The sequence below is a fragment of the Anser brachyrhynchus genome (assembly GCF_964034855.1).
Source record: "Anser brachyrhynchus genome assembly, chromosome: 5".
Taxonomy (NCBI): Eukaryota; Metazoa; Chordata; class Aves; order Anseriformes; family Anatidae; genus Anser; species Anser brachyrhynchus.
This window is the reverse complement of record NC_137699.1, coordinates 49,192,263-49,208,005: the sequence shown is the minus strand read 5'-3', so window position 1 is coordinate 49,208,005 and position 15,743 is coordinate 49,192,263. Positions and strand designations below refer to the sequence as shown.

The 15,743-nt window shown below is 39.4% G+C and overlaps 1 protein-coding gene across 5 annotated transcripts in view; it reads left to right on the top strand.

The window, feature by feature from the left end:
* The window catches only part of CCDC88C (coiled-coil domain containing 88C), a 91,816-nt gene that overhangs the window by 66,922 nt on the left and 9,151 nt on the right, over nt 1-15,743 (top strand). For all 5 annotated transcript variants that reach the window (XM_080596251.1, XM_080596252.1, XM_080596250.1 and 2 more), the window contains 10 exons: nt 571-698; nt 1,789-1,930; nt 2,487-2,675; nt 3,043-3,204; nt 4,393-4,670; nt 9,426-9,569; nt 11,082-11,268; nt 11,509-11,654; nt 12,268-12,357; nt 13,844-14,085. In XM_080596251.1, the coding sequence (XP_080452377.1) occupies nt 571-698; nt 1,789-1,930; nt 2,487-2,675; nt 3,043-3,204; nt 4,393-4,670; nt 9,426-9,569; nt 11,082-11,268; nt 11,509-11,654; nt 12,268-12,357; nt 13,844-14,085 (1,708 nt within the window). The remainder of the gene's footprint in view (nt 1-570; nt 699-1,788; nt 1,931-2,486; nt 2,676-3,042; nt 3,205-4,392; nt 4,671-9,425; nt 9,570-11,081; nt 11,269-11,508; nt 11,655-12,267; nt 12,358-13,843; nt 14,086-15,743) is intronic.

Genomic DNA, 15,743 nt, shown 5'->3' with positions numbered 1-15,743 from the left:
GTCAAAAAGTCAGAGTCAGTAGTGGAAATGTGTAAGTAAGTCCCTTGGTGACAAATCTTAACCATGTTATCTCAGGAAATTTCCATACTGAAGTCCTGTCACTTCTCTGTGTGTGTGCCAGCCTAGGCTGGACTTTTTGGCAGGGCTTTTCATCCTTGTTTTGGGTTGGACTCGGGGAGGTGGGAACTCCCTCTGCTGGTGCCATGTTCACTGTCTTGCACACATCCCATCTGCCGGCAGGTGGGCAGGATGTCTCCTGTCCTGTACGTCCCTTACGTCCCTTTTTTTTTTGGCAGATGGGCAGGATGCCCGTGTTGGCAGAAGTAATTCAGTACAGTGAGTGAGACAAAGGTCAAAGATAGCGTTCTTCAGATTTATTCTGAGTAAGCTATAAATAAAAGCAATGAGTTTAATCCAGCCTTCAGCTGGCACTGACGAAGAATATTAACTGACCTTCTTGGGACTAGGATTTTATACAATGACTTTTTTAGTATCCTTTAAAAAAATCTATTGTGCTGGATAATTATCACTATCCTTTGCAGAGCAACTAATCGTTTAGTCCTGTTACAGGATTTGGTTCTGGAGAAGCTGAAGAGTCAACAGTTGTCTAGTGAGCTGGACAAACTGAGCCAGGAACTGGAGAAGATAGGATTGAGCAAAGAGCTGCTGCTACAAGATGACAATGGCAATGATGACACGTGAGGAAACTGAGCTCTTCTTGTCATTCTTTTGACTCTGCAGGCTTTTCCTCAGCCAAACTCTTAAGCCCTTTGCCTTTTGATTCAATTCTCATCTGTCTCACTTCAGTTATCCTTACTAATTTTGGACATTAAGCATATTTTTCTGTAGCAAGCTTGGCAGTATACTGCAAGCTTTGCCAACCCTTTTCTTGGTAGGAAGGAAGAAATGTCATTCTCTCTCCATGCTAGCCAGTATTATCACAGTACCCTTGCAGAGCAGCTGGGTAGCTATTCTAGCAATCCATTGTGTAGATTCCTCCTGTTATTCTTTTTACAAGTAAGAATAGTGTCTAAGAGTAGTCAGGCATTGGAACAGGTTGCCCAGGGAAGTGGTGGAGTCACCATTCCTGGGGTTGTTTAAGGAAAGTTTGGACCTGGTGCTTAGGGACGTGGTTTAGTGGGTGACATTGGTAGTAGGATGATGGTTGGACCAGATGATCTTGGAGGTCTTTTCCACCCCTAACAATTCTATGATTCTAACTGTCCATTAGTTGGTGTGCGTCGTGACTTCGAGTAATTGGTGATCCAACCACCTGTTAATATAAACACAGATGTTGCCTAAGAAATTATTGATCGCAAATCCTAGAGCCATGAACAAAGAAACTCCAATGACACGTGTGTACAGGTCTCTTGGGTAAGAGCTAGTTAGAGAAACATACCTATTCTGCAGGAGTCTTTAGGGCCTATTGCTGATTTTTCTCCTTGTCCAAAATGTACAAAAGAGACATGAGAAGAAATTTCTGCAGTGTAATTAAGGGAAAAACAGAAAAAAATATATTCCTAAGTTATGTAGCTCTTAGATATTTCTATAGGTCCATGTTGGTTGTAACCCCTATTCAAATTGATTGGGTTTTCCTAAAGCAGCTTCCCTAGCTGTAATATATCAGCAGAGATCTGCGGCAGTAGGGGAAATCATGTTCCTGAAGCAAATACTTGCAATGTAACATATGATGGTATTTGGAATGGATGAAGGCAAAATCTCCTATATAGATGGTGGTGGCTCATTTCACAGTGGTAGATATTGGAAAGCTGTTCTCATGTCTTTCAGAAAATACAAGATTCTGGAGAGCAAAACTGAATCAGCACTAAAAACAACACTAGCTGTGAAAGAGGAAAAGATTGCAATGCTGGAAGCTCAAGTGAAAGACTCTCTGAACTTGAACCAGCAGTTACAGAATGATCTAAATATGGTAAGAGTGGTTCTGCATATTCACATGTGTTTCATAACTGAGCAAGAACAAGTTGTCTGTACATTTTTCCCCCACCACATATGCACACTCCCTAAAAAACCTTTTTGGCCTGCCTGCTTTCTCTTGTCCCATTCAGTATAATGGCACCAGTTTCAGCAAAACTACTGGGCTGGGGTCTATGACAGAATTTTTCAAGGTAAGGACCACCTGCAGATCTGTTTCTCCATGTTTTTTCTTTGTTGCCATTGTGTTGTTTTTCTGCCTTATGTTCCTCAGCCTATGCTTTCATTAAACTGTGCTTTAAACTTCCCACCTAAAACCAGCCTGTTTGTTAGGTGACAGTGAGCTTGAGTCCAAAGGCACCTGACTGGAAGCCAACAGACATGGATTTCTCCTCCTGTCTGTGTCTCAGCTTCCCTGTTTGTGAAGTGAGGGGAACAGTTCTTGAATCCCTTTAAGTGCCTACAGTGAAAAAGAACTGCACATCCTATATTTATTAATGTAAAATCCCACTGTTGAATCAGTAGTGAAGGTTGTTCCTCGTTGGCTTATGCAGGTAAAGAAGGACTTTGATGCACTTAAGCAGACTCAACAGGATGGGCAGCATACTCAGAATTCACTAAGGTATTCTACAGAGAAACTCATTCCCAACCACCAGATGAATGAGAAATTGGAAACAGGACACCGAGAAGCTACCATGGAGCTGCTGAAACTGAAAGACAGGGCAATTGAACTGGAAAGGAATGTAAGTAAGCCTTCTATTTCCTGTTATCCCTCAGACTTCCCTTGTGACCATAAGTGGGTTGTCGGGACCTGGCCTTTTGAGTTTACAGGAATCTGGTGCGGTTTTCTGGAGCACCTAAGTCTACCAAATTGCTCTGGTATCTCTCAGGGCTACATGGGACTTTAATGTCTTGTATAATATCTCCACTTGGACAAATCCTGGGTGTATCATCTGTCCTGTCTTCATTTAATGCTAGGAAGAGTTTGCTTTTTTATATTTATTGCAGAATGATCGTCACTAATTCTCGTCTTTGATAGGACAATGAATGATCAGGACAGCCATTTCAATTTTTCCTGTTATCCCCTTCAAATCACAATCTCTCTTTCAGAACGCAGCTCTGCATACTGAAAAGCAGTTGCTTAAAGAACAGCTGAAGCATTTAGAAACACAGAATGTCTCCTTCAACAATCAGATCCTGACACTACAGAAGCAAAATATCTTCCTTCAGGAACACAATACTGCCTTGCAGACGCAGACAGCCAAACTCCAGGTCAGGACAACCTTGTACTTCTCTTCCAGGAGACTGGATTGCATTCTAGTAGCGTGGAGAATATAATAGCTGACAAGAAAATGTTTATATTGGTAGGCTAATGTAGTAATGTAAAGATGAGGTCCATAAGGTAGAGCTTAAATTGAGATCTAAATTTCTCCAAGCTAGGAGGGAAACTGAGTCTATAGCTACTGTGTGGACTTATATTTATTAAAAATGTTGTTATTTTGAGAGCAATTCTTAAAATTGATTAATGATGCAGCAAAATCCAGATGTTATTTCAGAAGCTGCACTAAAATAAGATATATGCTGTTTATTCTGTTAATGCCATATCTATAAAGAGCTTGGAAGAAATGGAAAGAGAACACAAGTCAGATCCAAAGAGGCATTGTAGGAATGGGTGCTGATCACAAGTTTCAGACTTTCAGACAAAATATGAAAGTTGCCAGTTGAAAGCAGATATTCTTAAATATTACTTCTAATTTTGGAATTAAAAAAAAATGTAATTTGAGAAAGAGAACAGTTTTAAAGGACTGCTTTGGATTAGCCCTCATGTTTTTATTATGTGGATTTCCCTTTTTTCTTTAGGCTTTCAACTTTCATGTTCTGAGTGCTTGGTCTTTACTTAGTTCTCACTTGCAACTGAAGCGTACAAGCAACATATAAAATCAGTGCACCCACCTATCTACTGAAATCAGCCCTGTTAGAAGTGCTGCCCCCGTACACAATGGTGCAGTTGATTTTGTTGAGTTTGGGTGAAATTACATTTCATTACTGGTACATAAATGTGGAATAACTTAAGCTTTTGTACCTTATTGTTAGAGATACAGTTAAGATGCAAGTATTCCAGTTCATCTGGGTCTTCAGTCTCAAGTTCTTCTGCTAGTATAACATTGTTGTTCCAGTTAGAAAGTTACCTTGTTATATGTCAGACTGCTGCTAACATGTTGCATACTATGTATATATATATATATATATATATACATTTATACACACAGACACATACACTATGGTGTATACTACCAGCAATATTGAAATAATGCCCAAGCATCCATAAATGTCTTAACTCTAGAAAACAACGGATGTATTCTTGATTAACTGTATGCAGGTATAATGTGTTACTATACATGTCTGTTGCATGTACCAGTAGGTGTAAGTAACGCTTGCTTTTTATTTGAGAAACTTTAGGTAGAAAATTCAACCCTCAGCTCCCAGAGTGCTTCGCTGATGGCCCAGAATACTTTACTCCAAAATCAGCAGACAGCCAAGGAGAATGAGAATGAAAATCTGCTGAAACAGAAGGAGCAGCTCAAAGCTGAATATGAATCATTGCTTCAAGACCATGAACACCTTGCTTCATTGCATGAACGGCAGTCCACAGAATATGAAATGCTGATAAACCAGCACAGCTGTCTGAAAACATTGCACAAAAACCTGGATCTGGAACACAAAGGTCTGGGGGAGAGGTATGTTCACTGTTCAGCACAGTTGTGTAGCTGGAATGTGCATGTGTTACGATCTTAGTCTTAAGTGTTGGTCTCTAATTATAAACAGAAACTACTGTTTTATTAGAGTAAGTTGTTCCTTTGAAAAAGTGTTGTCTTATTCTTGCCATCATTAGGAGATTAGATGAAAATACTTGACAAGCTGTAGATTTGAAGGCAGCAGGCCACAGATGACTGATGATACTTAGTGAATGTGGTTGAGTCTTGGGGATACTTAGTCAGAAGTAACTTAAATCCCTTTACTACATTTAAGGATCTATGTTATAATAACATACAGCCTTTAAAAAGAGTTTTCCTGTTCTACCAGAAGATATCTTTTGTAGTCATACAGTGAGGTCTGTAAGTCAGCTGGGTAATTACCTAAGTACAAGTTTCTTGGCAAACAGTATAAATCATTGAGGATAGTGTGTGCGTTCAACCTCATGGCAAAGGAGGCTCTCTGATGGAAGCTGTATTGGGCTAGTTCTGAGAGAGTGGTGTATTATTTTTTTTCTTACTTGTTTTTACAGTCTAAAGCTTTTCCTTCAGGCCCTTCAGTTGAATTGTGAAATCAGACAATTCTGTTTATTATTTTAGTCACTAGTTACTGTGATTTTCTGACAGTTGCTCATGGATTGAACAATATAAATACTGTACCACAACATGAATGCCATTCTACCTTAAAACTTCTGAAAAAATAATAATAAAAAAATCAGTGGTCTTCCTCAAAATATCTGTATTGAGATTCAGTTTCTGTGCAAGACCAAAAGTTGGGTTCATAGCAAGTCAATGGTGATCCTTGAGGGTGGACTAAAACCTGGTGCTAAGCTTTTCTTTCGCAAACACAAAGGAGCAGGCACTATAATGTGCAATAGATTTTTGACAAAGTATAGAAGTGAACCTATTGTGGTTAAAGTGTCCACCAGGGCTATGTGACAGGACAGCTGCTTGGCTGTCAACTAAATGAGCTGTAAGTGATTACACAGACCCTGTTGCTGCTTACCAAGTCTCTCAGGCTGATTAATGGATCTCTGATGCAGGCGTTGTTTAAGATTATCACGTTGTGGTGTGTAGAGGCAGTTTGCCTGATTCTTCCTTTTATTGATGGGTACCAACTATAAAACAGCTCCGACCTAAGGAAAAAGCAGTTTTCTAAAAACAGGTTATCTCTAGTGATAAGTGGTCAGATCACCATTCTAAACATTAACAGTTTGGACTTTGTTACTGAGATGTGACTGTCAGTGAGAGATGTCCCAGGGGAGCAGATGGTGACCTTTTGTGTACTCAAAGCAGGTTGATTTTGACAGTTTTAAGAGTGCAGTGTCCTCCTCAGCAGGTCAGTCTCAAAAGACACTTGTCAAGGTGATTTGTCCAAGGACAGCCTGTGTCTACATGTCTCCATTTGGCTGTCAGGAAGAAGAGACAAGCCACTTCTTTTTTTCTTCTTCTTCCTTTTTTTTTTTTTTTTTTTAATAGTGTGCTATATGCAGTTCAGCTGGCTGAAAGGGACAGAGGAGAGGAAGTTAGAAAAACAGCTGTGAAGCTGTGAGAAAACTGCTTTTGTCTGCCACACTGGAGCATTTAATTGCTAAGATGAAACCTCTCACATTTAACCTTCAGCTAGAATGCACCAACTGTTAAATTTTCCTAGTGCAGTGCAGCTAAGAAGTTTGTTTTTGCAGTGTCTGAGACTGAAGTCCTCTGAGGTTTTGCTTGTCCCATCCCCAAGATACTAGTTTTCCTCAGCTGGTGACAGCTTGTAATCATAGTTCTGTTACTTAAGGCAGAATTGCACTCCTGCACAGACCTGGGACTGCAGCTCATGTCGAAAAAAAGCAATGGCAGTTAGCTTTTGGACGCCCAACTCTGTGTAGGCTAATGTCTGTGAGGTTAGTGTAGGTTGTGCTGATGCATTCTAACCACAGTCAGAATATTTTCTGCACCTGAGCAAACTTCATTAAAACTCCCTCGGCTGTATCTGCATAATGCTAGCCCTGCAGTGTGGATTTAGTAATGGGTTGTGTGAAATGGCCTGTCCTAGCCCAGCAAACCACAGATATTTGGGTTTGACTTAGAAAGGAAAAGAGAGTTAGTATGTTAGGACCGTTTACCATTAATAGCAGTTTCTTGACTGCAGTGTTTGGCCGACTGTCTCAGCGAGCATAGAAAGGCTGGACTCTTTTGCCTGCATTTTTTCAAATTGCGTTACACATTGCACATTACTAAGGGAAGGTAATAACTTACTAACTACAATTGATTGGCAGATGCTTGAACATTTCTTTGTGGCTTACTCTGGAGAGCTTTGTAATCCTACAGAGATACTGGAAAAATTCATCTCACTGGAAAAACAGAATTCCTGCTGTTCAAGGTTATGTATTGCAGGGTTATGTTACCAATGCTGGCTGGTAATTATATTTATAGGTTCCCCTTGCTACTTGTTTTTTTATCATAGCTGAGCTTTTTTTTCTAAAGTTTCCTCAGTCTCAAACACCCACTAACAGCTTCTTTTGCTAACAAAGCAGCTGAAAGAGTGAAAACCAAAAGGAACAAAGAGGAATATGATTTCTCAAGTCCAGGAATGGACTGTGTCAGAGCCAAAGTGCACATATAAGAAAACGTTTTAACAAACCTTCTTCCCATCTGCCTGGGACTGATGCTGAAAGAAAGTGTGAGTGTTGAATAGCCTACAGGCTGGTGTACCTTTCCTGGTGGTAAAGCTTGTCCGATGGCACAAATCCTGCTCAAACACTCCATACTGAATCCGGAATGCAGATACATTTTATTTGGGGAGTTCATTAGGGCTCCAGAGATGCAGAATCACTTGCATTTTTGCAGACAGGCTCATGTTTCTTACCTCTCCCTAGTATTTAGGGAAGCAGTTGTAGTGTACCTCAGGAGCTCTCATGCTCAAAGGCAACATGTAGATGTGGGCCAAGCTGGTAAAACTGGACCAGCATACTGCTTCCCTCTAAGTAGCCCTCATTAAAAACAGACTGCTTGGATAAAAATGAACAGAGTAGCCCTATCAGAGGGAAATGGCAAAAGAATTCACAACACAGTTTCTACAGAGGCAACCACAGTAATCTCTGCCAAGAGATAGTGGATTTTGTCTTCTCAGACTCTGGATTGGCACACAGTTTCTTAAATCCTTCTTGGAGCTGGATGTGAAACCTTTTGCTTTCAGGTTCTTCCATTTGTTGTACAGACATTGAATTTGAAATATCCTGGAGCTGAATGAAGGAAGAACAAATAAATAAGGTTAATTAAACTCCGCTGCTGCCACTGGGAATGAATAGTAAAAAGCAGCTTTTGTTTGGGAGACAGGTACTTTTCTGTGTGGCCCTTCAATGGGCTGGAATTTGGGACAGGCTGTAATCTGACCCTGGGATGAAGGGAATGGTAGCCTGAAAGAAAAACAAGTTGGCAGGAGTCAGTGTATTTGGTGCTGTCTGCTGCTTTTGTTTTTGGTTTTAAGTTCTAGTGGCTGCAGAGCCGCCATGCTCTGCGTTCATCTCTGCTGAGATGTCAGCAGTGGCTGACTGGACAAGTGCAGATGCTGCTTGTTTACTCTAGCTTGTTCAGGCATTACTGTGTCTTCCACCCAGATGCTGTTTTAAAATTGCCCAAAACGATGCTTCTCTGTGACCAGTGCGGGTGTTTCTGTCAGGACTATTTCAGGGCAATATCCCCTTATTCTCACAGAATAATGTGAATAATGTGCTGGTGAGTTTAACTCCACTGCACCAGTGTCTCCAGTGGTTTTTGCTTGTGTGTGCACGTGGGCACAGAACCTACAGAGGCCACCACAGGAAAAAATCTGGGAAGAGATTGCTCTTTTATAAAGTGGTCTCAATCCACCTCGTTCTGTGCAGTGTTTTCTGAATGCAGGCAGCATAGCAGCTCCAGGGAGGCTGAGCGCACCTGATCTGTGCTGTGCCACGTCAGGGGAGCTGTTCCACAGTTCAGTTGGTTTAGTAGTCCAGAGATGGAAGTTCAAGACATAGTTGAAGGCATCTGCCCTCTCCATGCACACCTTCCTGTTCTCGAGGATTTTTATATAAATTGTATGAACCTGGATAACAGTGGAGGCCCTGTGCAGTGGTGGCCTGGACATGATCAGCAGTCTTGCTCTTGGATTTCTCAAAAGTGAACACGTAGAGCCACTCAAGCAGGTAGCTTAACCCCTGCCTGAAGGTGTCCCGCTGTCACCTCTTGCTGATACGTCCTCACCATGTCTGGAGTATGCAGGAGATGATTACCTATGCAGTATGCTAGTACCTATTCATATAACCCAATATGCATTAAGTTATTCATTTCCCTGCTTTCTTGCTTTTTGGCTGATGCTTTCTGCTTTTCAGTCATGGTTTTGAAACCTGTCACCGACAATTATTTGTGAATGGGATTCCAGTTTAATGGTGAAGTTTCTGGAAACTCAAATGCTTTTTACCAAATGGTCAGGATCTGGAAATTAATAAGGTTCTGACAATTGCATTTTGATTTGTTTAATTTTTTTTTTCCAAGAGCCTCCTCATAGACATGTAGACTAAGCTGAGTTTCCATGCATACCATGGAATTCTTCAGTCTTGGTAAATCTTTAACCACACAAATTTGTACAAAACTACGCAGACAGGAAAAAATGTTTTCTGATGTTTGTGGTATCACCTATAAAGAAATCTTAAACTAGAGCAAGAAAAATGTGTAAAAGAGAGCAGAGATTATGCTACTTCTCTTTTGTAGATACAACAGTTTAATGAAACACAAGGCAGAATTGGAAGAGTTGGAAATAGTCCTAAAAAACGAGAGAGAGGTTCTGCAACAAGAGAGGAGATCAAATGCAATAACCACTGGGGAAAATCAGAAGCTGAGGGAGGAGTTGGACAGGTATGGCTCCTTCACTAAATCCTTATATATAGTTGAAAAGTCAGTTATGCAAAATACACCATTGTTTTTCTGTGTTAACTGTAGCTCCAGAATACCTTCATTAATGTGTCTGTTAAAGTTTCCTCATTTCTATATTGTTAATTTTTGTTTAACTTGTTTTAGATTATCAACTTAATGGACAATGTCAACAAGTACTGTTAACTGATGCTTCATGTATGGACTAATCCTGGGCCTTTTGCTTATTTAAAATACACTTCCACTTGTGGTCCCATTCACAGGTGTTTCTGTAACGAAGTATTTCCAACACCTGTCTTTAAGTAGAACTACAAATACACAAAACTCTCAGTAATATCTAGAGTTGTATGAAATGGTCCCTACCCATTTTTTTCCTCGCAAGACAAACTGTATCATGTCTTTTACACAATATGCTTTGGTTCTAGGAGTTAATGTAGCTGTTTATACTCTGCTGCCAAGAGAAAGCTGCTATTTGTTAATATTTGAAAGAGATTTAATTTTTGTTATTAAAAATGGGCTTAGTGATTCATATGATTGCTGGGTAACTGTTAACTCGTGCCAAAACCTGTTATTGAGGTAGCACCCAAATTTATAAAATGCAACAGTAAAATGTACCCTCACACACACATTCCTACTTGGCTCCAGCTGTTAACAACTGGTTCAGAGACATTTTTGATACTACAAAGGCATTTTGAGAAAAAGTTTGGTACACATAAGGGGTCAAGGTCGTATCAAGTTCAAACTGTGCCAGATTGAATCACATGTAAAAAACACATGTTCAGTTCAGTCACAAAGGTTTAATATGCTGTCCCAGTTACACTGTACCTTAGAATGCTGCTGAGCTCTGCAAACATGTTTTCCTTGAGCTTCCTGTTTTCAACCCAGTTTCTCTAGAAACAAGGAAAGATGTTGCAAAATGTTATTTGCAAAGCTGGAAGGCTTAGCTGGTCTGCCAGCAGATACAGAACTTAACCATTTTAATTTATCAATATTTATAATTTTATGCCTTCATGATTAGTAGACATTTTTAGATTTACCAAAAGGTGTAAAGGAATGCCATAGTCTCATTTACAACATTACAGTGTCATATTTATGCTCATATAAAACATTAATGCTCATATTTCATGTACCAAGAAAAGAAATCTGTTACTATTCTTTATTTGTGCCTAATAGAGCTGCCTTTGTATCAAAATGCTTTTAAATGCACCATGCCTCAGAAATGCATGGTGTGTTTCTTACACATCAAGGAAATAACAGATTTATTTTTCATCTATTTTAATCTATCTTCTCTTAATTCTATTGCAGTTTAAAAATATTTTAAAATGCTATTACAACTTTTTAATAAAATCTCATTACATGCTCAGAGTAAAAATGTTTTTAGGAGTCTTTGGAACTCAGTGTCTCAGTGACAGCTGCACACTTACAGTGTAGTCTTTGAAAGTGAGGTACTTTGTGTGAAGTGTTCTTCATAAGTCTGCTGGCTTTTTCCGTGTTTAGGGTGAATTTCTTGCACAGCCAACTAAAGGCGGAGTATGAAGGGCTGCATTCACACACTAAAGAGCTGAAAACTTCCTTGAACAACTCTCAGCTAGAGCTGAATCGTTGGCAGGCTCGCTATGACGAGCTGAAAGAACAGCACCAGTCCATGGATATCTCTCTGACCAAGCTGGATAACCACTGTGAGGTGAGTAGCTATAGGTACTCCAGCTGCTGGATTTCTGTTAGAGTGCTACCATCCAGTATGTGAAGTTCTTGGTAAACGATACATAGGAAATCAAGCAATGTGTTTATAATGGCACCCTCATATACTTTAAAGTTTATGAATTTATATCCTAGGTTGCTATGTTATTTGTGTTAGCTTAATTGTGGTGCACCTTCAGGGAAGCCAACTGCAGAGAAGAGATTCATCTGTTTGTCTTAATAGCTGCTGTCACGTCTAAAGGGAAATCTGGAAGAAGAGAACCATCATCTTCTGAGTCAGATTCAGATGCTGAGCCAGCAGAATCAGATGTTACTGGAGCAGAACATGGAGAACAAGGAGCAATATCATGAAGAACAGAAACAGTACATGTAAGAAAACAGAATTGTGAAGCCTGAAGAAGTCTTTTAGACAAATAGAATACTAATCATCTATCAGCAGAAGAAGGACAAGCAGGGGGATGATTGGTCTACTTGATATATATCTAGAAAAGGGGATGTTTAGGACGAGATAGATGTGATGGGGAGGGACTACAAAATTTCTTTGCATTGCCTTACCACAAAAGGATGTTTAGGAGACACCTGTACAAGCACAGCTCTTTTCAAATAATATAGATGAACCCATGTGGAAAACAGCTGTTGAAGGTAGAATGCTAGACCCATTGGTGTTTCTCAAATGGTTCTGAAGAACTTGGAAAATAGCTGAATTGCAGCAGAAATGTAGTCATGTTAGAATATCATAAATCTACTGTTATTTTTTCAACTGTTGTGCTTATTGCACAAAAGTCACTGACTCAGCAGCAAATATGATAGGCTTTTTCATTTACCCTCTCTAAATAGTGAAATGAGATCAATAGCTTTCTGAAGCTTATGTGACAGGACGGTATTTCAGTCTTATTGGTCTTCTGCTGCTCTTGGTCTTCAGATTTTTGTTTGTGCTGAATTTCATCCAGATAATTCAGAAAGTGTTTTTTTTTCCTCACAGTGATAAATTAAATGCCTTAAAGAGACACAAGGAAAAACTTGAAGAGAAAATAATGGATCAGTACAAGTTTTATGATCCTGCTCCAAAAAAGTAAGTCCCATTTGGTTTCAGTTCTGCTATTGATTTTGTGAGGATGAGAAAGGGCTCTCCATAGTGGGAGATAATTGAAATTTCATCTTAATTAAGGACAGTGTCAGCTCCACTTCTCTCTTTACTCTCATTCCACAAACCATTCCCAGAAGCTGCAGCCATGCTTTAAGTTGTTTTAATAGAGAGCACAGTGCGCTACCCATGGTCCTGCATTTTAATACTGGAATCTGAAATGGTATTAGTTGGAAAAGAGTCACTTTGCCCTGCTGTACATCATATTGTCGCTAGTAGGCTGACCACAGTGATTTGAACTGGCACATGTCCTAAGAGATTAAGACTCATCCTTTCACTTTTCAGGAAGGTGAAATTTCTTCTTTGGGATGGTTTTGTTTTAAATCTGCATTGCAGCACAGTAGTTAACCTAAGTAGATCCAAAGCTCAGTGATGGACTTGATTTAAGCCCGTAACTAAAAGAAGCAAAGGCTTGTGCATATCAGAAGCTATGAGTTTCTGTGCTCTCAGTTCAGAAAATGATTCCAACAGAAAAATCATTATGAGAGTCCATCTTTCCAGGAACTATGGCATATGAAACTGTTAGGTGAAATACTGTGCACAGATGTACAGATGGTGTGTATCGCTCGTGGGTTTGTAGTAGAAGGGACTACAGGAGAGACTAAGAAGCTTCAGTGTTGATAGGTCATTCATTCCCAGTGCTAAAATGATTCTTGAGCTGGCGGTCAAGTAGGAATTGGAAGTTCTTGCTAAAGCTTTAGAATATCATAGGTTGCTGCCACCAGCTCTGAATTCATGGAGGGTATAAGATACGAGATCTTCATAAGCAATAATCTGTCATGCTTCTTAAAATTCCCACTAGGGGACAGTCTTGCTGTCTGTTACAAAACAGTCTCTTACAGGTGTTTTGAAACTGCTTTATCACCAAGGCTGGATTAACATCCCAGAAAAATGCAGGGACCCTATATAGTGACTAAGCAGCAGTAGGACCTTTAAGAGCTGCTGTTTCACAGAGTATAAGCAGTCCATCAGAGAGAAAACACACACACATATATTAACAACGACAAAACAAAAAAGAGCCATAATTCCACCATAAATGGATTTGATACCCTTAGCAAGAGCAAGAATTTGTCCTTAAAGCAGTTTTTATTACTTCACGTCTCAGTCTGTTCTTGTAGTAGACCTTTTCACACAGTTGAAATGTCTTGTATGGGTCCATATGTGTAATTTAGGTTTCTAGCAGATGGAATAGTTGTTTTTTCTCAAAAAATTTCATGCTCAAGAAATACTTCTATAAAATTATTTTGACTTTGAGAGAGAACCAGATCAGAAGCTTCTGTGGAATTCATGTTGCGGCTTTCCAACCAGTTAAAAGTAAGAATATAGCATGATGGCTTTAGCACAGCTGTACACTTCTTCTTAGTGTATTTCATGTAGTGTTTTTGAATCTCACTCACAAAACCTGCTTCATTAGGAAAAACCACTGGATTGGAGCCAGAGCCTTAGTCAAACTAATCAAGCCAAAGAAGGAGACTGGAAGGGAGCGGCTGAAACCAGCAGCGGAGAGTCCTCCATGGCATTGTGAATCCCCAGAGGCAGTAAACTCTCCAACTGCCTCCCAAAGACTGAAACATCAACAGGAGTCTCAGGATAACACCTCTCAAGGGTCAAACTCTATGGAAGAGAGAGAGAACCCTGGGGGTTCTTCAAATAAAGGTAAACAATGCCCAGCCCAAATTCATGAGCTGAACGGTATGTTTCGATTTAAGGTACAGGATATGTTGATATCTCTATGATACATCATATAATTCTATTTAGTTTTTTTTAAGTAAATAGCATGATTTGTTTGTTTTACTTACGTCTTTCCCTTTTAGCTTTTGTACATAGTTTCATAGTTTGCCTGAATGTATTACAATTTACTGAGGAAGCTGATGGAAATACTTGATTTACAGGGGCTTTGCAGAAACGCAGTTTAAAGTTGGTCCATGCAATTTTATAGCTTCTTGCAATTTGTTCTTCCAGCAGATAAAAGCTGGTCCTACAGCTACTGCCAGGAGATGGCGCACATGCAAAAGAAATAACTTAGACAATGCTGATTTATTGTAATCTCGTATTGTTTTGGAAGATGGTACAGTGTTTTGACTTGGAATAAAAGGGTTCCAAGGGTACTTTTCAAGAATCAGTTTCGAACTTCATCCTTAAGTAGTAATTTCTCTATTCCCACTGGGAAGTGGGGGAGACAGAAGGGGAGCAGCTGAGGAGCACAGAGTTGCTGTTACAAACTACTCCAAGTGTCTGTTTGATTGAGGTTTTTGCTTTGTTTGGGTTTTTTGTTTCCTTTTCTTCATACTAATTCTTCAAGATCTTTGATTCACTTCAATTAATGCATGTCCCAAATCATCCATGAGGTTCCAGGAGATGTTAGAAGTGTTTATTGTGCATCTAAAGTTCCACCTGGGAATTTGGACTTGGGTTTTACCCAAAACAAGTCCCTCACCAAGTGCCAGAGATAACAAAGTCTCTGCGTTTTCATTCATCTTGATTTTATGTGAAACATGCTTATGTTGAGATGACGACCATCAGCACTAAAGCTTAGAAAACGACCAGGAAATTTGAATGTATGTAATCACCAAGTAGCACATAGACCTATTTGATTTTCTCTTTTAATTAAAACATTTTGTGTGCTCTAACAGTTATTTCTTAGTGGAGTTGCTTATATTTTATGCATATTTGTTAATCTATGCATTAAGGTGAGTCAGATTAACTATGACTAATTACATGTTAATCTGAGTCCTGTAAATGTGTTAGTCTGCGTAGCCTATTTCATTTGTTATTTGCTGTGTAGTATTTAATCTGTTTTAAGACACTTAAGCTTTATTCACAAGTTTTTTTTCACTTTTTTTTTCTTCTTCTTCTTTTTGGGATACCTGGGTGATAACAATTTAGCTGCACAGCGCAAAAAGATTGCCTTTTTCAGAAGCAAAAGCAAGGATAAAGAAAAGTCTCCTAAATCTCCACCGAATCATCAGTCTCTCTCTGATCGGCTCCGGTTCTGGTCTTCTTCCGACATCCCATCTTCTCCTAATGAACCTCTTTCTTTCTCGGAATTGGGAGATTTCTAACACCTTTTCTTTAGTATTTATTTTCATCTACTTCTGACAAATATTTTAAACGAAAAAAAATCCTCCGTGCCTTAAAAGAACACACACCTTAATAGAAACACTCAGCATGCCTTTACAGTACTCTAAATACAAGCACAGATTAGTGAACATGGACTTAAATTATCCTGTAGAAGATGAATCACTATTGTACACTGTGGATCATTTCTTCAATGCAGCACAATTTTAGGGGACCTCATGGCATACAGTTTGCGT